The following is a 21,264-nucleotide window of genomic DNA, read 5'->3' as shown; positions in this document are numbered from 1 at the left end:
AAATCTTATGGCCTGTAGTTGTGAGCTGAAAGTTATCTGAAGTAAATTAATTAGAATTCTTATCATCTAGGCATTCTGCCCCATGCCATAGCTGCAAGTAATATAGACATTCAGTTGACTTCATCCACCAGCTCCCAAAGCACTCTGCTGTGGGAGAACATAAAGCTCAATGGACATCTAATTTCTATACCAGACTAGTTGATTTGAGGGATGGATATATCTCCAAGTGTGGTGGGAGAGTAAACAGGCATTCTTATTTCCAGATCAAAGTTCTGGGATGGGGCTGTTAAAGAAAAGAATTAGACAAATGTCTTAAAGACAGGCACCAAGTGCATTAAATAGCATTGTGGAGTGACAAGGGGCACTGGGAAGAAGCAAAGGAGTATTTCTGTCCCCCTCAGCCTGAACCAGGAAGCAGATGGCACTTGGACAGCGGTGTATTTAGCAGGACCGCCACTCTGGAGTGGGCCACCTTGTCAATTTGGTCACAGCTGTGTTTGGGAGTATGAGAATTTGTACACAATAATTTCAGGCCCTTGGAGAAATGGAGTCTTTTCCTGTAAGTAAACTGGGAAAGCCAAAGTCCTTATGACCAATGGCTCATGCTTAAACTGATTTACCTAGAAAACTGAGGCCTAAGTGGTGATCTAGGATAGTTCTTTTGTGTGTATGAGTGTGTATACAAGAGTGTGTGTGTGTCTGTGTGTCTGTGTGTGTGTCTATGTATGTGTATTGATGGGAGTTGAACCCAGAACATGCGAGGCAAATGCTCTATCAATGAACTATATCTCAGCTTTTTTTGTTTTAACCTTTTTTTTTGGTATGTGTGTGTGCAAGTATTTGGGCTTAACCTTTTTTGGTGTTTAATTGGAGATAAGAATATCATAGACTTTTCTGCCTGGGCTGGCTTCCAGCTGTGATCCTCAGGTCTCAACCTCCTGATTTGCAAGGCTCAGCTAGGATTACATGTGTGAACTACCTACATCTTATGTTGTTGCTACCTTTGTGGGGGCTAGCCTTGGACTCATGATTCTCTTGACTTGATCTCTGGAGTAGCTAGGATTACAAGGCTCTGTGCATCATGCCTGGTTTATTTTTATTTTTCATTTAAGTGAATTGTGGAAGAGAATAATTTGGACAATTATATTGATTCTTCATTTTGTTGTTGTTTTGCCTTTGAACCTCTTGATATCTATGTTGGAAATTTCACTGAATAGCAGGAATAGGTCCTAACTGGGCATCAGGAAATTGGAATGCATTTTGCTACTAAGTAGAGCTCATTGATTCTAAAACTATTTGTAATTACTAAGAATAAACCAAGAGAGGGACTGAGTTGGAGGCTAAAGATTAATTTATGAGCAATCCCTGCTCTTAGGGAGTTTACATTTCTAAGAGATAGGTAATTAAATGGTCAATGGAGACATTGTATGTTTTATGCTACAAATAGGGTTAAGTCCAAAGTACAATGGAAGCACAAAGTGAGAGCAATTAGCCAGTATTAAAGATCAGAAATAACTTCTCAGCTAGTTGCCTATGATGTCCACCTGTAATCCTACCTGTAATCTAGGTAGGAGGCTGAATTCTGAGGACTGTGGCATGTAGCTAGCCTATGTAGGCAGATCTGAGAGGCTCTTGCCATTTAACCAGCAAAAAGCTAGAAGGGGAAGTGTGATTCAAATGCTATTATTCCAGCTATAAGCAAAGAACATAAGGCCCTGAGTTCAAGCCCTCAGAACCAGAGTATGCACACACACACGCGAGCGCGTGCACACACACACACACACACACACACACACACACACACACATCTACAAGAATAACTTCTGGTGCTATATATGGTGATTAATCAGTGTGAGTGGACAGTCTGAGTATTCCTTTAGAAGATAAAAAACATGTGCAAAGCCTAGAAATGAGAAATAAAGCATGACTACAAGATTTGGGGAGGTGTGCATGTTTGTGTGGGTGAGAGAAAGCTCAGGACCTGGTAAGCTGAGAACTTTGGAAGCTGAGGGAGCACTACATAAATGGCCTTATGGGTTGAATGAATGACCTTGAACTTTATTCTGAAGGCATTAGGGACTGGGGTTCTAAAAAGGACATCGTATTTGCACCTGAAATAGACCTTACTGTTCTGTGGAAAGGACTGGAGCAGACTGAGATTAGAATGCAAGAGACTTAGGAGGTTGTGGTAGGACTAAAGAAGAGTGTGAGATTGTAGCCTGATTGAAGACTGTCTGGAGTCGAACAGGGAACAGAGGAAAGTAATTTGACTTGAGAAACTTGAGAAATTTGGGATTTCGGCACCAATGTGACACAAAATTGAGGCAGAAGTTAGAAAGGCCTCAGAGCATGCATTCTGAGGTCAGTGCTGGTGTCATTGATGGAGAGGAGAAAAATGAAGTGGAGCAGGTATGAGTGGGATATGGATGCTGTAGATCCTACTTTGAGGGAAAAATAGAGTCTGCAGTGGAGACTTGCATGAGATTGATTAGGCAGTTCTCTCAGGATCATTTCTGTAGATAGACATGAGATGGTGAAGCATGCACAATAGGGCAGAAGAAGAGGTTGAACTGCAATGCAGTTATAGCAAATGACTCTGTTATTACTTTAGGGAGCTTCAGAGCTAGAATGGCCTTACAGAGTTGTCCTGAATTTGGGGCACAGGAGATAGGACTTTGTACTACTTTCATCAACACTTTTTTTTTTTTATTGGTTATAAGATGCCCAGAAAGGGGATTTCATCTACAGCAAGTGCCTCTCTACAGCTCAGGATAAGTCCTTGATAAATAGCCCATGCCTGTTCCAACCAGCAGATCCCAAGGTGATAGATGAACAGATGCCTGTGTAGTAAGATCTCAGAAAATTGTTTATTAAGTAATTAATATTCAAATTACCACCACGGGGTGAGGAATGAGTTTGTCAGACATGGTGAAGCTGCAGTTCTCTTCCCCAACCCTTGCTATTAGAAGTTCAAATTGGACTATGACAAACTTAAAGGGGGGTTAAGATAGACTAAAGGGCACATTCCAAAGGGTAGATGACAAAAAGTCAGGGAGTAGTTTTTGGTAAGGATTCCAAGAACTTCCTTAGTAAGATAAGTACACGCAAGGATTCTGTCTTTTAACAGGAATTAATGCAAAAGGTCAGACATTCTACTTGAAGCACGCAGTCAAATCTGCAGCTAGTCATAGTTCCCACAGGGTTCTATGGTCCCCTTAGGCTGAGAGACATGCTTGTGCCACTGTTCCAACAGCTGCACACATGTGTCTTTTGCTCTGGATAGCACAGCACACAGCCCCTACTGCAGAAGTATGATGATTAGTGGACCGTTGTCTCTCGGTTTTCCTTCCTTGTGGCTAAGAAGAAGGGTTTGAACTAGCTGTTTACAAGGATTATGCACACTTGAACATTCGTGAGAATCGGAAGATTATAGAACTGGAAAACCAAACTAGATTAACACTCCTCCCTGTTTGTGCCCTCCTGTCACTTGAACTCAAGGTCTAGGTACTATATGCTTGAGTTTTTGCACAAGGCTAGCTCTCTATCACAGTAATCTACTTTCCCTTTTTTTTGTTAATTAGAGATAAGAGTCTCACTTTGAACCACAATCCTCAGATTTTAGCCTCCCAGTTCACTAGGATTATAGGTGTGAGCCACCAACATCTGGCTAATTAACCCCTTTTTAACAGATACAGAAACAGAGGGACTGAGAGATAAGTTAATTAGTTTCAATGGGAGAGATCTCTGAGTGCATATCACCATTTCTGCTTCTTCTGAATAAGGGGGCTGGAAGGGCTGCATTAGGGCAGGAGAGAAAAGAATCAGCCATTGCTTGTTCTTGTTGAGTGGGTTTATATCAAATGGGCGTATTCTGTGCTTGCTTACAGTGTATCAGCACGTTAAGTAAGGGACTGAGTCTCTGGGATCCCTGTTAAAGTTCCACTTATGCTTCTCTTTGAAATTTTCTTCAAAGTCTATTTCTGCCTTCTGTCCTCCCTGTTTGCTTGTTAAACTCACCTTTCTAACAGCAGTCTCTGCAGTGCATCCATGTAGCAGTTTACTGGATTAGCTTGCATTTCAAAGTTGTCTGTCTTAAAAACACATAAGCTAAGACACCTACTCTTTATAATGATAAGGAAAAAATAAATGGGATTCTCCTCCACTGAGACTGCGTTCTGATGAATGCAACATAAATGAAGTTCCCTTTCACTGAGTCTGCTTCTTTTAATAGTTGCAATGTCTGAATCAAAAGTGCTGATAATTTTACTCCATGGTAATTGTAGTCAAATCTTCCTGGTTTTAACCTCTGACCACAGCAATTCATACTCTAGGTCCGTTAGTGCTTGCAACTTTAAACTAATTATGTCCCATATGTCCCATATGTCCTATATGTGAATGCCAGGCAAACACAATTGAGATGAGATCTGATTTGGGAATCTAAGGTTTATCCCCCAAACTATTTTACACCTTACTTTTCATAAGGAGATTTGCATTGCTTAGAATCAATGTTTCTGTGAAACCTGTTGAGTTACATGGCACCTTGAGTTCATTTTGTAGCAGAGCATGACAGACTGACCCATTTTTCTGTTTTATTACAGCAAAATGTATTTATGGAGGAAAAGTTCTTGCAGAAGGCCAACGAATCTTAACGAAGAGCTGTCGTGAATGTCGAGTAAGTTTTCATCTTATGATCTTGGTCATGTTGGAGAATGAATAGATAGACATATGGGGTTTAGATTCAGTGAGTGGTGGGCTGCATTGGCCTGGATGGTCAAGAATCCTCTGTGGTGGTTGGGAGTAAGAATATGGGGAAAGCCCAGCCATTGCCATTGTATGATTATCTTGTGACAGTATGTGGATCCCATTGCTTGGGAAGGAGCTGTCTCAGGAAGGCTATGAGAAAGGAGAGCCAAAAGCTGCTATGAGTCAGGAGAGATTGGTGGGTGGTCCTGAGAAAGGTTGGTATTAGAGCAATGCATTTGTGATGCCAGCTGTGACCATGCCATACAGCTGACCGAATGGTAAGAAAATGCCTCTGCCTCCTAGGTGTCCTTTCCTATGCCATAGGAAGTATGGAGCCTTAGATTTTGTTGAGTAATCATCCAACATGCATGCATCTCACATTAAGCATGTGCTATTTTCCCTCAGAGAATACAATGGTGAAGAAAACAGTCTCTGACTTTATAGAACTCCAGTCTCATGAGAGTAGGAATATTAATATAAAATATAATGTCAATTTTTTACTTAAAAATATGAAGGAAGCTGAGAGGATGGAGAGGTTTGGGGTGGGATCTGGGAAATATCTCTTCAAGGATGCAATAGTAGAACAAAGCCCTGGACCTGTGACCATGTGAGGAATCCAGATACCAGTTGTGTTCCTCCTCCTTTTCCTCTTCTTCCTCCTCCTCCTCCTCCTCTTCCTCCTCCTCCTCCTCTTCCTCCTCCTCCTCCTCCTCCTCTTCCTCCTCTTCCTCCTCCTCCTTCTCCTCTTCCATCTCCTCCTCCTTCTCCTTCTCCTCCTCACAACAGCCTCCCCCTAGCCTGCCCATCCACCAAGTCTTTCCATTTCAACATTATAACTAGTTCTCAAATTATTCTCTGTTTATATCTTTGCTGTCACTGTGCATGATTGGAATTTCATCATTTCTTATCTACTCTTAGTGCTCCTCCAATCACCCCAAAGAAACACAGCAATCCATGTCACCCCTAAAGATGCAAAGCAATTTAGGACACATGCACATTCACCTTTAATGGACCCTCATCTCTCAGATCAAGTCCCAGAAGTCTGAAATCAGAGAGAACAGCCATGGTCTAGTAGGGAGAATCTAGCAAGCACATCTCAGACAGATGGAAGAGAAAGTAGTTCTGTGCTTTTTTCACTTTCTTACCTCACTCACTGCAACATAAGAAGAGATCATCTTATAGGCATACCTATCAGCCCTAGAGGAATATAATGAGATGGAAGAGGCCAAATGCAATAATAAGATTTCCCAGAGCTTCAGGCTGAGCTGCCTAACCAAACTTCCCTTCTGCCCAATATTAGCTGGAAAATTTGGCAAGAGAACCCTATCTTCCTTACCTATCTAACCGAGGTTCCTAGATAGCACAACTTGAGGTATGGAGTTTTGGCTTGACTCTCTCCCTCCCTCCCTCCCTCCCTTCCTTCCTCCCTCCCTCCCTTCCTCCCTTCCTTCCTTCCTTCCTTCCTTCCTTCCTTCCTTCCTTCCTTCCTTCCTTCCTTCCTTCCTTCCTTCCTTCCTTCCTTCCTCCCTCCCTTCCTTCCTACCTTCCTTCCTTCTTCTGTAGTTATGGGGTGCTGATAAGAACAGTCCTAGTAATGCAAAACTGAAGGCAGACACAAGGAAGTAAAGGAGGGAAGGCAAGCAGGCATATACAAGGCTGTGCTTTATACTGCAGCCCCAAACTACAGCAAAGCACTGCTGGTTTTGTGAGACACCTTCAGAACGGCTGACAGAACCACTTTGTCTCAGAGCAGACCATCTTCCCAAACACTTTTACTCACATTATTTCATCTTCCCTTCATCACATTCTGGGAGAAATGATGAAATATATTTTAAAGATGGAAGTGAATGAGGTATTTAGAGGCTTACAGATGCTTTCAAGGTGATACAAACCAAAGACAGGACTCCTTTATGGGAAGAGGGTAATAGGGAGAGAGGTTTCCTTCCTATATCCTGTCTCCTGTTGCCAAAATCTACCCCAATAGTTGACCTCCTTGAACACTCCTTATCATATTTCCCATTTCTCCCTTTTGAGTAGCAATAGGAATGCCAGGTCCAGTCAGATTTGTGGGTACAATGTTGTAATAGTTTTTCTATATTGATAGGTGCTACATATAGGGTGGCTTGGCCTTCTTTATTTTGAAGAAAGAAAAAAAATTCTAATATTGTTCCCCTTCCCTAATTCAAATAAACATATATACAATACCAGGGTACTAAAATCAAAAACAGTATCAATAAGGGATATACCATAGGGAGAAGAACATATAAAAGAAACAAAAAAAATCACATAGTACATTAAAAAATAACAAAAAAACCCCTCTCGTGTCAATGTCTTGGAGTTCATTTTGTTTAGCATTATCTTATATGGTCATATGTACGTATCTACATAGTCTGAAAGTGAAAGGCTGGAATAAAATTTACCAAGCAAACAGCCCCCATAAACAGGTGGGAGTTGTAATCCTACTATCAGATAAAATAGACTTTAAAGTAAAATTAGTGAGAAGAGATAAAGAAGGTCATTACATACTAATTAAGGAATCTCCTTCAGGAGGATATTACAATTCTAAATATCTATTCACTAAATAACAGAGCACCCAAATTTATCCAAGAAACACTACTGTCCCTAAAATCACACATAGATCCAAAAACATTAATTGTTGGGGACTTTAACAAACCACAATCTGCACTGGATAGATCAACCTGGCAAAAACTCAACAGAGAAACCTCAGACCTAAATAACTGCATAGACATCTACCTAATATTTCATCCAGCAGCATCAGAATACACTTTCTTCTGAGCAGCACACGGAACATTCTCCAAAATAAGCCACATTTTAGGTTATTCACTTTAGACACGTTGTGTATACATGTATGCGTGTATGTGAATTCACCTAAATAATTTTATATTTTAGAGTGGTAGTTTCTAAAGGATTAAATAATCACTTTTCAGTCTATCTAAGGATATCAAATTGGTCAGGCTAGGGCCCAGTGATTTCCTTACTCAAGGGCAGCATTTATAAAAAGGCCATACAAGAGCTTTGGGAGGGGTATATGCAATGGATGTAGTCAGCAGGGACAGAGAATAGTAGGATGAGTAGTCTTTCCCAAGTAGCCTTTCTCAAGCTTCTGGCCTTAATGCTAATGGCCTAATGCCTAATGGTATCTGTTGCATGTAATGAATTGACTTCTGTCCTATGCATCTCAAGTGGCACATTGTAGTGTCATCCTTGAGAAAATAGAAAAAATAGTTCTCAGTTTTCTTTGTTCTGTGTTACAAAGGAAGATCATCAGTTGACAAGAGGCAACCTGAAGATCCATCAGTCTCAATTTTCTGGGATCATTTTAAAGTTTTAGCAGCACTAATTAAAGAAGGAACAACTCAACTATTTTCACCGAATATTTTCAGAAGTTAGCATATTGTTTTCCTTTGAAAATCAAGAACAATATGCTCTTTTAGCAGTCTGACTTCATTTTGTTTAATTATTGCTTTTCTCAAACATTTCTGTAGCTGAACAATATTTTTTTACTTGAAAATGTAGTTTTCATATGTAGTTAGAAATTCAAGTTGCAGCACAGTGATTAATTAGTATAGAACTTGAGTGCCTACATTCGACCAATGACATGGTGATAGTTTCTCTAAGCTACAAAAAAAATAATAATAAGAATTGTATTTTTCCAGATAGAGCTCAATACAGAGGTTATAAAATATCATGCCATAAATCAGGAGTATTTAAAAACAGTTTAAAATATATTTTATGAATAGTTTTCAAAATAGTAAAGAAAAAAGGGTTATAATGACTATGTAGCTCGAATAATTGATTTAGTAGTATTTGTACTACAGTAATCACATTTCAAATTTTAGAAACATATAAAAGTTTCTCTCTTTATAAACATTTAGAGTTATGATCTTACTCATTAAATATGTTAAAAGTTAATGAGGGGGCTGGGAATGTGGCTTAGTGGTAGAGTGCTTGCCTAGCATTCATGAAGCCCTGGGCTCGATTCCTCAGTACCACATAAACAGAAAGGGTATAAGTGATGCTGTGGCTCAAGTGGTAGAGTGTGCACCTTGAGCAAAAAGAAGCTCAGGGACAATGCCCAGGGCCTGATTTCAAGTCTCGGGACTGGCAAAAAAAAAAAAAAAAAAAGTTAATGAGAATTACTGACCCAGTGATTCAGAAGTTAAAATATGACCCCTTAAAAAATACCTTTTTAGCCAGGCACTGGTGGCTTATGCATGTAATTCTGGTTACTCAGGAGACTGAGATCTGAGGATCATGGTTCAAAGTCACCCTTGACAGGAAAGGCCAAGGGACTCCAACAAACCACCAGAAAATGGAAGTGGTGCTGTGACTCAAGTGATAGAGTGCTAGCCTTGAGCTGAAGAGCTAAGAGCTAAGAGTTCAAGCCTACAACCAACCAAAAAATAAAAAAAAAATAAAATGAAATAAACCAAATACCTTTTGTGAGTAATGAAAAGGAATCTCTACTTTATGTTAAACATGTTTTATTTCAGAAAATCAAGTATGCATTCATATAGTAAGATTCTGAATTTAGAGAATAGAGCTTAAGAAACAAAATGAAAACCACTCTAGAATCTTATCACCTAGAGATAGTTACTTTTATTGATTTGAATTATGATAGCAAGAATGAAATGTATCTTGATCATCTTAGTTTGGATTCTTCTGGAAGCAGACCCTGAACTAAGGATTTCAGTAGAAGTGGCTCATTATATACATGCTCTGAAGAGAAGCTAGTCCAGTAGACTCTGGAGCATGCCATTGGGGGGGGGGGGAGGGGGAAGGAACAAAGAAACTCAGCAAAGGTGCAGTTTCAGAGAAAGATCAAAGGTAAAACTAGAGGTGAAATTCCAGACATACTTTGATGCCACTAGATTTTTATTAAGTAATTAGAAAATATTTTTATTGAACTTTATAACATTAGGGGAAAGGAGTCAGTGCGGGGAGGGAAAGTGTGAGAAAACGAGGGAGGGGGTAACACTGCTCAAAAAATATCCTTATTACCTGACTTATATAGCTGTAACCCCTCTGTATATCACCTTCACAATAAAATAAAATACAAAAGAAAATATTTTTATAATGGATATTTTTCTCAGTGTTTTTACCTAAAGCATTTGCTATAGACTTTCCTTTATTATAAAGCATTTAAAATATATACCTATTCTCTTTATTTTTTATTTTTTTTTACTAGAGTAAGAGAGACGGAACTCATCTTTTTATTAGTAATTTTCTTGAATGATAACAACATAATCTATGAGGAGTCCCCAGATCCTGACCATCTCCTAATTGCTCTACAGATGCCACTAGTTTTTCTGGAACATAAATGAAACCCCAGACATTGTCCCTTCTCTATAAAGAATGTCTAATGTAGTCATTTGCATTGGGCCATGAGCACAGAGTTGTAGAATTTACAGATAATTCTGGTTTTCTGCATAGACACAGTCTATGTCCCAGGGCAACCCTCTAAGGGTGACAGAGATGAGTCATTAGTAGTAAAGCATTCACAATTTAGGAGTAGGAACATAGAATGCACAAAAGAGATGCAGCAGTGTCTGTTTTTCTACTTACGCCAGGAAGCAGTGGAGAATTGGGATAAAAACATAGTATCTAAGGATAATATTAGATTCAAAATTGGTAATTTGGCATATTCCTTTGCATTTAGTGTATGCCCCAATAATAGAATTATTATTGTCCATTGTAGTAATTTGTTTTATTCTCTCTAGGAAAAACTAAGTTATGTCAGGAATGGAATCTTACATTAGGAGTAGTCCTAATTTTTGAGGCTGCCCAATTTGACTTGGAGTGAAGAATGAAAATGGACTCTAGTAGAAAACAGAGATTGAGAGTCAGAGGCAGTAATTCTCAGATCTTAGGGCTAGTTCTAAGAATCAGTATATAAGAAAAAGTTTAGGTAATGGAGAGCAAAGGAACAGAAGCAAAGAAACAGAATGCTAAATGTTGGCCTATCCAGGCAGGAAAATATGAGAAAAGACAGGGATCCATGCTACAATCTTCTCAAGAGATAAATAATTGGAAATTGTTATTTTATAGTTAATGTTATTAGTATTCACATTTTAGAATGGTATACCTGATATAATGGTAGATCTTGCTGAACTAGGAAACTGGGGCTGAGAATGGGGCCCTGGAACCAAAGAACGGCTTAGAAATGGAAAACTCAGTAACTCTTCCATGTGTCCTGGCTGATGGCTTCTATCCTGTTCTTTTATCTATGTGTGGAGCAGACTTTTTACCTTAAATGAGATTCTCTTCCATTTTGCTTCTTGGTTGTCTTAAACATCCCTGTAAAAATAGTAGAGAAAAACTCTTATAGATAAAATAAAGGCCTCTCTAGCATTTTAAAGGATAGTAATTAATGAGCTACTTCAAAACAAAACAAAACAAATACAGATGTAGTAATGCCATCAAAGAAGACCTTAGTTGAAGTGAGGTCATAAAGATCCAGCTGCTGAATATTTATCATTTTGATATAGGTGATTTTATTTGTATCCAGAGAAACACTAGGATTTAGTTAACTAAACCTCTTTCATTCATACCTGATTTATTTTTTATTTATTTTATTTTATTTTATTTTATTTGTGAACATACTGTACAGAGGGATTACAATTACATGAGCAGGATAATGCATACATTTCTTACCAAGCATTGCAGCCTCCTCCTTTGTTTACCCTTCACATCCCTTCCCATCCTCCCCCCTTCCCCCCCACCCAATCCTCCCCCCCACCTCCCCCCACCCCCGCACCAACGTTGTAAAGCTCGTTTTCGAAATGACAATTTGTACTTCTCATTGTTGCCACAGGTCCACCTGAATCCTTAAACAACTTGTTTTTCCCCATCTCCTCCACAAGTTATACTGACATCAAATACAGTGAAAGCAGGGGTTATACTGTGGGGGAGGGACATACAAAGCAACAAAGAAATAATCTTATAAATGCATTAGAAACACATGCATGAAAGAAAAAAACATTAAAATACATATCTAAGGGTTCATTTTCCTAACATCACATTATCTGACCTTTTCCGCTTGACTCATACCTATACTAGATATTGCAAATAAGGGAAACCGTGGGACCTATGTTTCTTTGGGCCTGGCTTACTTCACTTAATATAATTGTTTCCAAGTTTTTCCATTTCCTAACAAATGGGGCAATGTCATTCTTTCTGATGGAGGCATAGAATTCCATTGTGTATATATACCACATTTTCTTGATCCATTCATCTACTGAGGGGCATCTGGGCTGGTTCCATATCTTAGCTATGGTAAATAATGCTGCAATAAACATAGTTGTGCTGGTAGCTTTAGTGTGGTCTTGTTTGTAAACATTTGGGTAAATGCCCAAAAGTGGGATTGCTGGGTCATAGAGAAGCTCTATGTGAAGTCTTTTGAGGAACCTCCATACTGCTTTCCAAAGTGGTTGAACAAGTTTACGTTCCCACCAACAATGAAGTAAGGTTCCCTTCTGTCCACATCCCCTCCAGCATCTGTTGTTGTTAGAGTTCTTGATTAAAGCCATTCTAACTGTGGTGAGGTAGTATCTCAATGTTGTTTTGATTTGCATTTCTTTTATGGCTAGGGATGTTGAGCATTTCTTCATGTGTCTATTGGCCATCCTTCTTTCTTCTTCAGAGAAGTTTCTCTTTAAGTCTTTAGCCCACTTATTTAATGGGCAGTTGTTTCTTTGAGGATTTGTTGTTGGGGGATTTAATTTTTTGAGTTCCAAGTATATTTTAGATATGAGACCCTTGTCCATTGTATGGCTAGTAAAGATCTTCTCCCAATCCGTGGGCTTTCTATTGATCTTGCTAGCTATGCCCTTTGCCATGCAGAAGCTCTGCAACTTTATGCAATCCCATTTGTCCAACCTTTCTTTGATTTGTTGTGTTTCCGGGTCTCTATTCAGAAAATTTCGGCCTGAGCCAAGGAGACCTAGGGTTTCTCCTATTCCATCCTGTAATGTTTTCAGAGTGTCTGCTTTGACTTCGAGGTCTTTGATCCATTTGGAGTTGATTTTGGTGCAGGGTGATATATAAGGATCTAGCTTTAGTTTTCTACATGTAGTTAACCAATTTTGCCAGCACCATTTACTGAAGAGGCTGTCTTTCTTCTATTCTATTGTTTTAGCTCCCTTGTTGAAGATTAGATGGCTATAGGTCTGTAGGTTCATTTCTGGGTTTTCAATTCTATTCCATTGGTCCTGAGGTCTGTTCTTATGCCAATACCAAGCTGTATTGATTACTATGGCTTTATAGTAGAGTTTGAAATTTGGTATTGATATTCCTCCAGCAGTGTTCTTTCCGTTGAGGAGCGTTTTTGCTATTCGGGGTCTTTTATTGTTCCATATGAATTTTTGGATTGCCTCTTCTATTTCCTTGAAGAATGAGGGTGGAATTTTGATAGGTATCCCTTTGAATTTGTAGATAGCCTTAGGAATTATTGCCATTTTCACGATGTTAATCTTGCCAATCCAGGAGCATGGGAGGTTTTGCCATTTTTTAAGTTCTGTGTTGATTTCCTTTTTCAAGATTTTAAAATTTTCATCATAGAGGACCTTCACTTCTTTGGTTAAGTTAATTCCTAGGTATTTTATTTTTTTGTGGGGTTATTACAAATGGAGTTGCTTTCCTAATTTCAGCCACACTTTTCTCATTGTTGGCATACCTGATTTCTTTAGCCCTTGTATATTTCCTATGCCAGTAAGACCTCTTCCTCTTTTATTATATTATTCTATAATACGTTTTAGTACAGCCCATTTGGGGGGAGGTATTGCTATACAGTATTATGTTTTTTTAGTTTAAGAGATCATTATATTTTTCCTCTTTCCACCAAACTTTGAGTTCATCAAGAATAATGCAGGTGTTTGCTTACCTTAGGGTTCACAATGCCATTACCCTGTGGAGTGCAGGAACTGGCTCACAGAAGCTCATGGGGCTAATACTGCTTTCAGTGAAGAAGCCATGTTGGTGATAACTCAAAATTGACCTTTTAGAAAATTCACATCAAGAAATCGGTCAGGCTTGCGAATTAGACCTCCTTACTCAGGAGTCAATTGCTAGCACCCATTTGCTCTATAAAAGATACTCAGAACCTTGAAATTGAGGCTGTTTCCCTTAGAGGGGAAATTGGCTTTCTCTTTCAAGAGTTTCAGCAATGTAATTTGCACTGTCATCATTTATTAGTGGAATTCCCGAGGGTGTTGTTAATGTTGTTCTATCGGTGTAGGTTGTGATAATTGCAGGTTATTAAAATTGCAGATATTAAAAATGAGTCTTATAAGTTTGGATCATTGGCTATATCTTTGAACAGCTTTTTAAAAAATTTTCCTAATATTTGGCTTCCAGGGTGGAGTTTTAGTAAAAATTACGGAAATGTGCCCTCCTTTGAACTGCTCAGAAAAGGATCATATTCTTCCAGAGAATCAGTGCTGCAGTGTCTGTAGAGGTGAGTGGAGCGGGTGTGGGCGGTGTTTGTGGTGGTGTTGGGGTGAGGGTGAAGGTTTAATGAATAGTACAGTGATAATAACCTATATTTCAAACTCTGCAGTGCTTCATGGGCACTTTCATATCCCATTTACTTTTCTCAGTCCTGGCCTCTTCAGTTGCAAAATGAAGATAATAATAGTATCTACTTCATAAGACTACTGTGAAGATTAAATGGGATAATGCATAAGCACCCAGCATAATCCCAGCATGTGATAAACATTTAGTAGACGATCATTCCTATATTAATGCTAATGATATTCTTGCAATAATAACCATTATTATCATTATTACATTATTTCTCATAAGGGGGATTGAGAAACTCTTTTTAGCCTAGTCCATGAGCCAATTCCTATATCAGACTCAGAATGACTTATGATGGATCCTTATTCATGAGATATATTATATGTAACTTTTTCTTTTCTACCTTCTTTTTAAGAAAAAGAGCTTCACATAAGTAATGCTTGATTGTGCGTTAATTCTTGGGTAGGAATCGTTTTGGTGTCCTTCTTTTGGAATTTCCTTCCTCCTCAAATTTACTCTTACTTGTTTAAATACTTGCTTAAATATTGCTTGTTTTTTTGCAATGTTCAACCAGAGGGAATTACATGGATTAGGAGAGCCTAGTATTTATTCAAATCTTTTTTTTTTTTTTAGTTGTAAAAATACCGTACAGAGGGGTTACAATTACATGGGCAAGGTAATGAGTACATTTCTTTTCTTTTCTTTTCTTTTTTTTTGGTTCCGGTAGTGGGGCCTGAACTCTGGGCCTGGACCCTGTCCTTCAGCTCTTCAGCTCAAGGCTTGCGCTCTACCACTTGAGCCACAGTGCCACTTCCGGCTTTTATTCTTTTGCTTATGTGGCGCTGAGGAATGGAACCCAGGGCCCCATGCATGCAAGGCAAGCGCTCTACCACTGAGCAACCTTCCCAGCCCTACATTTCTTTTTTTTTTTAATTGTGAAAATATTGTACAGAGGAGTTACAATTACATGGGCAAGATAATGAGTACATTTCTTATCAAGCATTGTAGCCTCCTCCTTAGTTTCCCCTTCCCATCCCTTCCCATCTTCCCTCCGCCTCCCCCACCCAATCCTCCCCGCCATTTCTTATCAAGCATTGTTGCCTATTCCTTTGTTTCCCCATACCTTCCCTTCCCACCTCCCCCCCCCACATCCCCTGCCCCCGCTCTCCTAACTCCCCCTCCAAAGTTGTAAAGTTCGTTTTTAGACATAACGACTTATACATCTCATTGTTGCATTGGGTCCACCTGTATCCCTAGTTGAACGGTTTTGTTTTTGCCCTTCCTCTCCACAAATTATACCAACATCAAGTACAATGAAAGCAGGGGTTATACCATGGGAGAGGGACATACAAAGCAACAAAGAAATCATCTTATAAAGATGTTAGAAACAATCACAAGAAAGAAAAAAACACATTTGAATACTTATCTTGGGGTTCATTTCATCTAACATTGACTTACCGGATCTTTTCTGCTTGTCTCAGACATATACTAGTTATTGCAAATAAGGGAAACCATGGGACCTATGTTTTTTTGGGCCTGGCTTACTTCACTTAATATAATTTTTTCCAAGTCTTTCCATTTCCTAACAAATGGGGAAATAGCATTCTTTCTGATGGAGGCATAGAATTCCATTTTGTATATAGACCACATTTTTTGATCCATTCATCTACTGAGGGGCATCTGGGTTGGTTCCATTAAGAAATAAATGCAGTTAAACTTATAACTACTACTTTAAAACATGCCTACCTCCAAACACTTCATTCACACCCCCCAAAACCAACCAACTTACATTGTTTTTGGCTAATCTTTGAATTAAGGATGATGTAGCAGCACAATAGTTTAGTTCAGTTAATTTCATATTCTAACCTTGTGAAATCATTTTTTTCTAGCACAGAGATTGGTAAACATTTTTTTTTAAAGAAAGGGACACCAAGAGGATATTTTGGTCTTATGCTCTCAGAGTACTTTTCCTAATTTATCTGCTTTAAAAAAACCTGCAATTATATATTTGCAGCTGGGATGTCTTAGACATTTAAAAAATCAAGTGGAATTTTCAGAGGGATGCATTTATTGGGAACCGATAAGGGAACTGGGTAGGTTTTTATAATTTAATGTAAAATCCACCACTTGTTATTTGTTAGAGGGCCAAGTGGGATTCGGTTTATGCAAATATTTTCTGACTTATAGCTTCGTTAGAATAGAATCATTGATCAGGCTGCACAAATTCAGGAGGAATGCCATTGTTCTGACTCAGTGTAAAAGTGAGCAGATCAGGTGCCACTGCTTTTGCTAGCATTTGTGTAGGAAGCATGCCTTCTTTATCAAAAGAGCTGTCCAGAGGAAGAGTGAGATGCAGGAGTAAGACTTCATAGACTTGAGTTTAGCTAGGGCCAATCTGTGAAACAGAGAACTTTCTTCTTCATACTCACTCCTTTCCAAATCAAGACATCTCAATTTGGAAACTGATGGTTTTCATTTGAGATGTGTATGTATGGAAAAAGGTCTTGGAGACTCTATATTTTGACAGGAAATGGGGCAAGTGTTTAGGAAAGATGTAGTAGGTTGGGAATTTCTTGGTAAGTATGGTGAGTTAAACTATTTGAGCCTTGCCGGGCGCCAGTGGCTCACACCTGTAATCCTAGCTACGCAGGAGGCTGAGATCTGAGGATCGCGGTTCAAAGCCAGCCCAGGCAGGAAAGTCTGTGAAACTCTTACCTTCAATAAACCACCAGAAAACTGGAAGTGACGCTGTAGCTTAAGTGGTAGAGTGCTTGCCTTGAGCTGAAGAGCTGAGGGACAGCGCTCAGGCCTAGAGTTCAAGGCCCACAACTGACAAAAACAAAACAAAACAAACAAACAAACAACTATTTGAGCCTATTAGCTCTCTTGGATTTCTACAGTGGTGCCCTTACTTTTTTTGATTAAGGGCTTTTACAGCTCCACCCACCAGCATTTATTTACTGCTTCTCCTTGTTGACCCACAGCACAGAAGATCCAGAACATTAGCTCATTTCCTAATGGTTAGGTCTCTGCATATCAGGCAATCAGAAAATAAAAATAGTATTTGTCTGGGCAGTAATCTGTCTCTTCTTTATGAAACTCTACAATTTAAATAACACTGGAGAAAGTATCAGTCAAATAAGCTTAAGGTTCTATCATCTTCAACTTTCTTGTGCCACTATGATCTATGCATTCTGCAAATTCTATCCCATCTCTCTTAATTCCAATGTATTTCCCAATGTATTCTCCTTTGAAAAGGTATCTGTTCAGCTATGTATCTATGTTGTGTGTTGGTGGCTCACATCTGTAATCTTAGCTACTCAGGAGGCTAGAATCTAGGGGATAGTGGTTTGAAGTTAGCCTGTACAGAAAAGTCCATGAGTCTCCATCGACAGAATAACCAGCAAGATGCTGAACTAGAAGCCTAACTTAGGTGATAGAGAGTGCCAGCCATGAGCAAGAAGAGAGTGCAGAACCTGGGGTTGAAGCCCCATTACCAGCATACACACTCAATATATGTGTATATATGTGTGTGTATGTTTACATATGTATGCATGTATATATTGTCTCATTTATGTTGTATTTGCTCAGTGGACTCCTAGATAAGGAGGGGACTGAACAATTACTTTTTTGAAAAGATTTGGAAAGTCCACGGCCCTCTTCTATGGGAAAATATTCCAATTTTTCTCATTCCCCCTTCCTTCTTGCTAAAACAGAAAGTGATGAAAAGGTGAGAAGAACCCAATTTCTATGTAAAATGGTTTTTGCCCTGTATATGGAAAGTCTCCATCTTCTACTTCATGGATTGAAATTGTCCACAGAGACCCATGCGGGGAGGTTCTGACAGGTTGAAATGCATTGTTTCAGGAGTGAATACAGTGGGATGTTGCAGCCATAGGGATTCTGCCACCCTGATGTTATTGATTATGGGAAACAAAGTAGATGTGGCCTTTCAATACTTGCATGGAATGCCATTTCTTCAGTTAGCACATTTATCATCTCTGTCTGTCTCACTGTGGGTCAGTCAAGTCAGTAGTCTGAGGAATATTATCCCCTCAGAAGTTCAAGTCTAACCTGAAACCTTTCTTGTACCTGCCTGGGGACTTGAAGTTTTGAAGGTTTATTGTCATTAAGACTCTGATGAGCCAACTCATAGAACAATTCTTTAGACTGGGCAAGTGAGGAAACTGCGAGAGTAGATTTTACTTTCTGTCCCAGTTGGATGATAATATAATATCCATAAGTTTCCCTTAAAAACAAACAAATAGGGGCTAGGAAGGTGGCTCAGTGGTAGAGTGGTTGCCTTGCATGCATGAGGCCCTGGGTTTGATTCCTCAGCACCACATAAGCAAAAAGAAAAAAGCCGGAAGTGGCACTGTAGCTCAAGTGGTAGAGCGCTAGCCTTGAGCTGAAGAGCTGAGGGACAGCGCCCAGGCCCAGAGTTCAGGCCCCACGACCGGACCCCCCCAAAAAAAATTTTGTTCCAATGATTATATTTATGATTCTTTAAGTGTAGGAGATAATGTAGTTAAGACTATTGTTCCTATCACATGATATATTTATGTCATTTTTATGTCTAGGATTTTATTTATTATTTATTTATTTTTATTTTTGTGTTGGATCCTGGGGCTTGAACTCAGGGCCTGGGCATAGTCCTCAAGCTTTTTGCTCAAGGCTAGTGCTCTACTACTTGAGCCATGGCTCCATTTCTGGCTTTATGTTGGTTAATTGGAGATAACAATCTCACACACTTTCCTGCCCAAGCCAGCTTTGAACCACGATCTTCAGATATCAGCTTTCAGAGTAGCTAGAATTACAGGCATGGCTACTTACTGCCTGGTTGTATCTGTGATTTTAAATGACATTATTATCAGCATAAGATAAAACTCTATAGATTACGTATTTGAAGTAGTATTTAAACCTACGTTGGCAAGGAACTAGTGGCTCACTCCCATAATCCTAGCTACTTCATAGGATGAGATCTGAAGATCGTGGTTTGGAACTACCCAAGATGACAAACCCATAAGAGTCTTTGGTTAGTCAGCAAAAAGCCAGAAGTGGAGGTATGGCTCCACTTTTTTTGAGCAAAAAAGATAAACAAGACCTCAAAACCCTGAGTTCAAGCTCCAATACTGGCACAAACAAACAAACAACATTTTATTGGTTACAACTTATTTTCTCAAATTATTACTTCCAGTTTGATTTTGAATTTGTTTTTTTTTACCAAACTGATACACATTTTTGAATGTATCTACTGGTACCCCCATTGACTAATAAAGATGAAAGGCATAGACTATAGTTTTAAACTGAATTTTTCCCTTTGTAGGAGTTAAACCCACAACCTTATACTTAAGCAAACATATTTTTGGGGCTAGAAGCATAGCTCAAGAGGGGAGCCCTCATCTAGCAAGAACAAGGTCCTGAGTTCAGTCCCCCACACTGACATGACAAACAAACAAAAATAACATATTTTGAATTCTCTTTTTATTTGGGGATATATTGGATAATTGGATAAACAGGTAGTTAAACCCATAGGTTTGTTACCAAAGCCAGAATGTCCCTAGGAACAGATCAGTTTGGGAAGACACATGTAAAGAAATATAGAGGACGGATACTGGGCATGTGCTTCTTTATAATTGCTGGGGATCATGATGTCAGTTACCAGCTGTGCCACCCAGAACATCCTTGATCACTGCTGCAGCATTTCTATGATGCGTCTGAACAGTTTGCACTAGCAGCATGAAATTTGTTTATGCTCCTCATTACTTTGAGATAATGGCCATAGCAGGAGCCTGTCCACTTGGTGTGTGAGGTGATGAGATGGATCTGGGGCGTACGCAATTGGAGGGGCATCTATGTCCTTTCCTGGAAAGAAGTAATAAAGGCTTGCATACAGACCCAGCAGAAAAAGATTGCACATGCATATCCGGTGCTCTCTGTTAAAGGCTGAAAAAAAAATCAATAATTTTGACCATGCATTCTTAGGGCTGCACGAAGAAAACATACCAATCATTTGGCCCATCCCCAAATTGTTGACACACTCCTCAGGGTTTTCATTCCCTTCATAATCAACTCTAATTGTATCTTCAATGTCGCCAATGACTTTGGAGAGTGTTGCTGCATGTTTATGACTTCTAGTGTTGGAAAAAAGTTCTTCCCAACATCTGTTCCAAATGTGTTTATCTGTAATTTTAATTCATGCTCACTTGCCTTGTCATCTGGCCTGGACTGAAATTAGTTGAGATTATTTGGACTATTGAAGATTTTATGCTTTTCAATTAGATCCTCCCAAAGCATCTTAGCATTGCATGATTTCCTCCCCCCAAACCCAGCCTTCCCCTCTCATTTGAGGTGAATTTATAATTAAAGTGGTTTTAAAGAGAGGATTTGAGGTTATTTGAGGTGAGAAGAGACTTGGAAAAGAGGCATTTCAAGAGCATGTAAGCTAGCATGCAAATGGAGGAATGACAGTATTTGGATGGGTTAGATCCTCTGTGTACTGATGGATGGCCTCTGATTTAAAGTTCTTCAGCCATGACTTAAACATTGAAGACAAGGCTGTAGGTTTGACTGGCAAGACCTGGAGCAGGGTACATTTGAAGGGGAGTAAAGTCTCAGGGAAGACATGAAGCCAGTGGCCATGAAAGAACTCCAGTGCATGAAAATCTAGGAAGCTTCTGGAAGGAAACATGTCATCCCAGAAAGAAGACCTGAAACTAAGTCCAGGCTTATTTGGGAAGGACAACCCTTAAATATGGACTATCGCAGAAAGAAACCAATTGATTAAAACTTGGTTGAATATGGAATTTAACCTTTCCTGATGGCCCAACCCACTGTCCGCCAAAGGCTGATAGAATTTTCTCACCCATATTTGGATTGGAGAGTATGTAAGGGCATCCAGGTTTCCATAAAGGATCTTTGGGCCACTTTCCTCATCACTAGCTCATAAATCAAGCTGATTCCATACCTCTGAGGAATATAATT

General features: G+C 39.2%; 1 protein-coding gene across 2 annotated transcripts in view; it reads left to right on the top strand.

The window, feature by feature from the left end:
* Nucleotides 1-21,264, top strand: part of Nell1 (neural EGFL like 1) — an 824,312-nt gene that overhangs the window by 234,936 nt on the left and 568,112 nt on the right. For both annotated transcript variants that reach the window (XM_070032057.1, XM_070032056.1), the window contains exons 10-11: nt 4,599-4,672; nt 14,119-14,218. In XM_070032057.1, the coding sequence (XP_069888158.1) occupies nt 4,599-4,672; nt 14,119-14,218 (174 nt within the window). The remainder of the gene's footprint in view (nt 1-4,598; nt 4,673-14,118; nt 14,219-21,264) is intronic.

The sequence above is a fragment of the Dipodomys merriami genome, unplaced genomic scaffold (genome assembly GCF_024711535.1).
Source record: "Dipodomys merriami isolate MVZ:Mamm:240054 unplaced genomic scaffold, mDipMer1.0.p SCAF_21, whole genome shotgun sequence".
Lineage (NCBI taxonomy): Eukaryota > Metazoa > Chordata > Mammalia > Rodentia > Heteromyidae > Dipodomys > Dipodomys merriami.
Note: the sequence above shows the minus strand (reverse complement) of the source record. Positions and strands in the feature narration are given on the sequence as shown.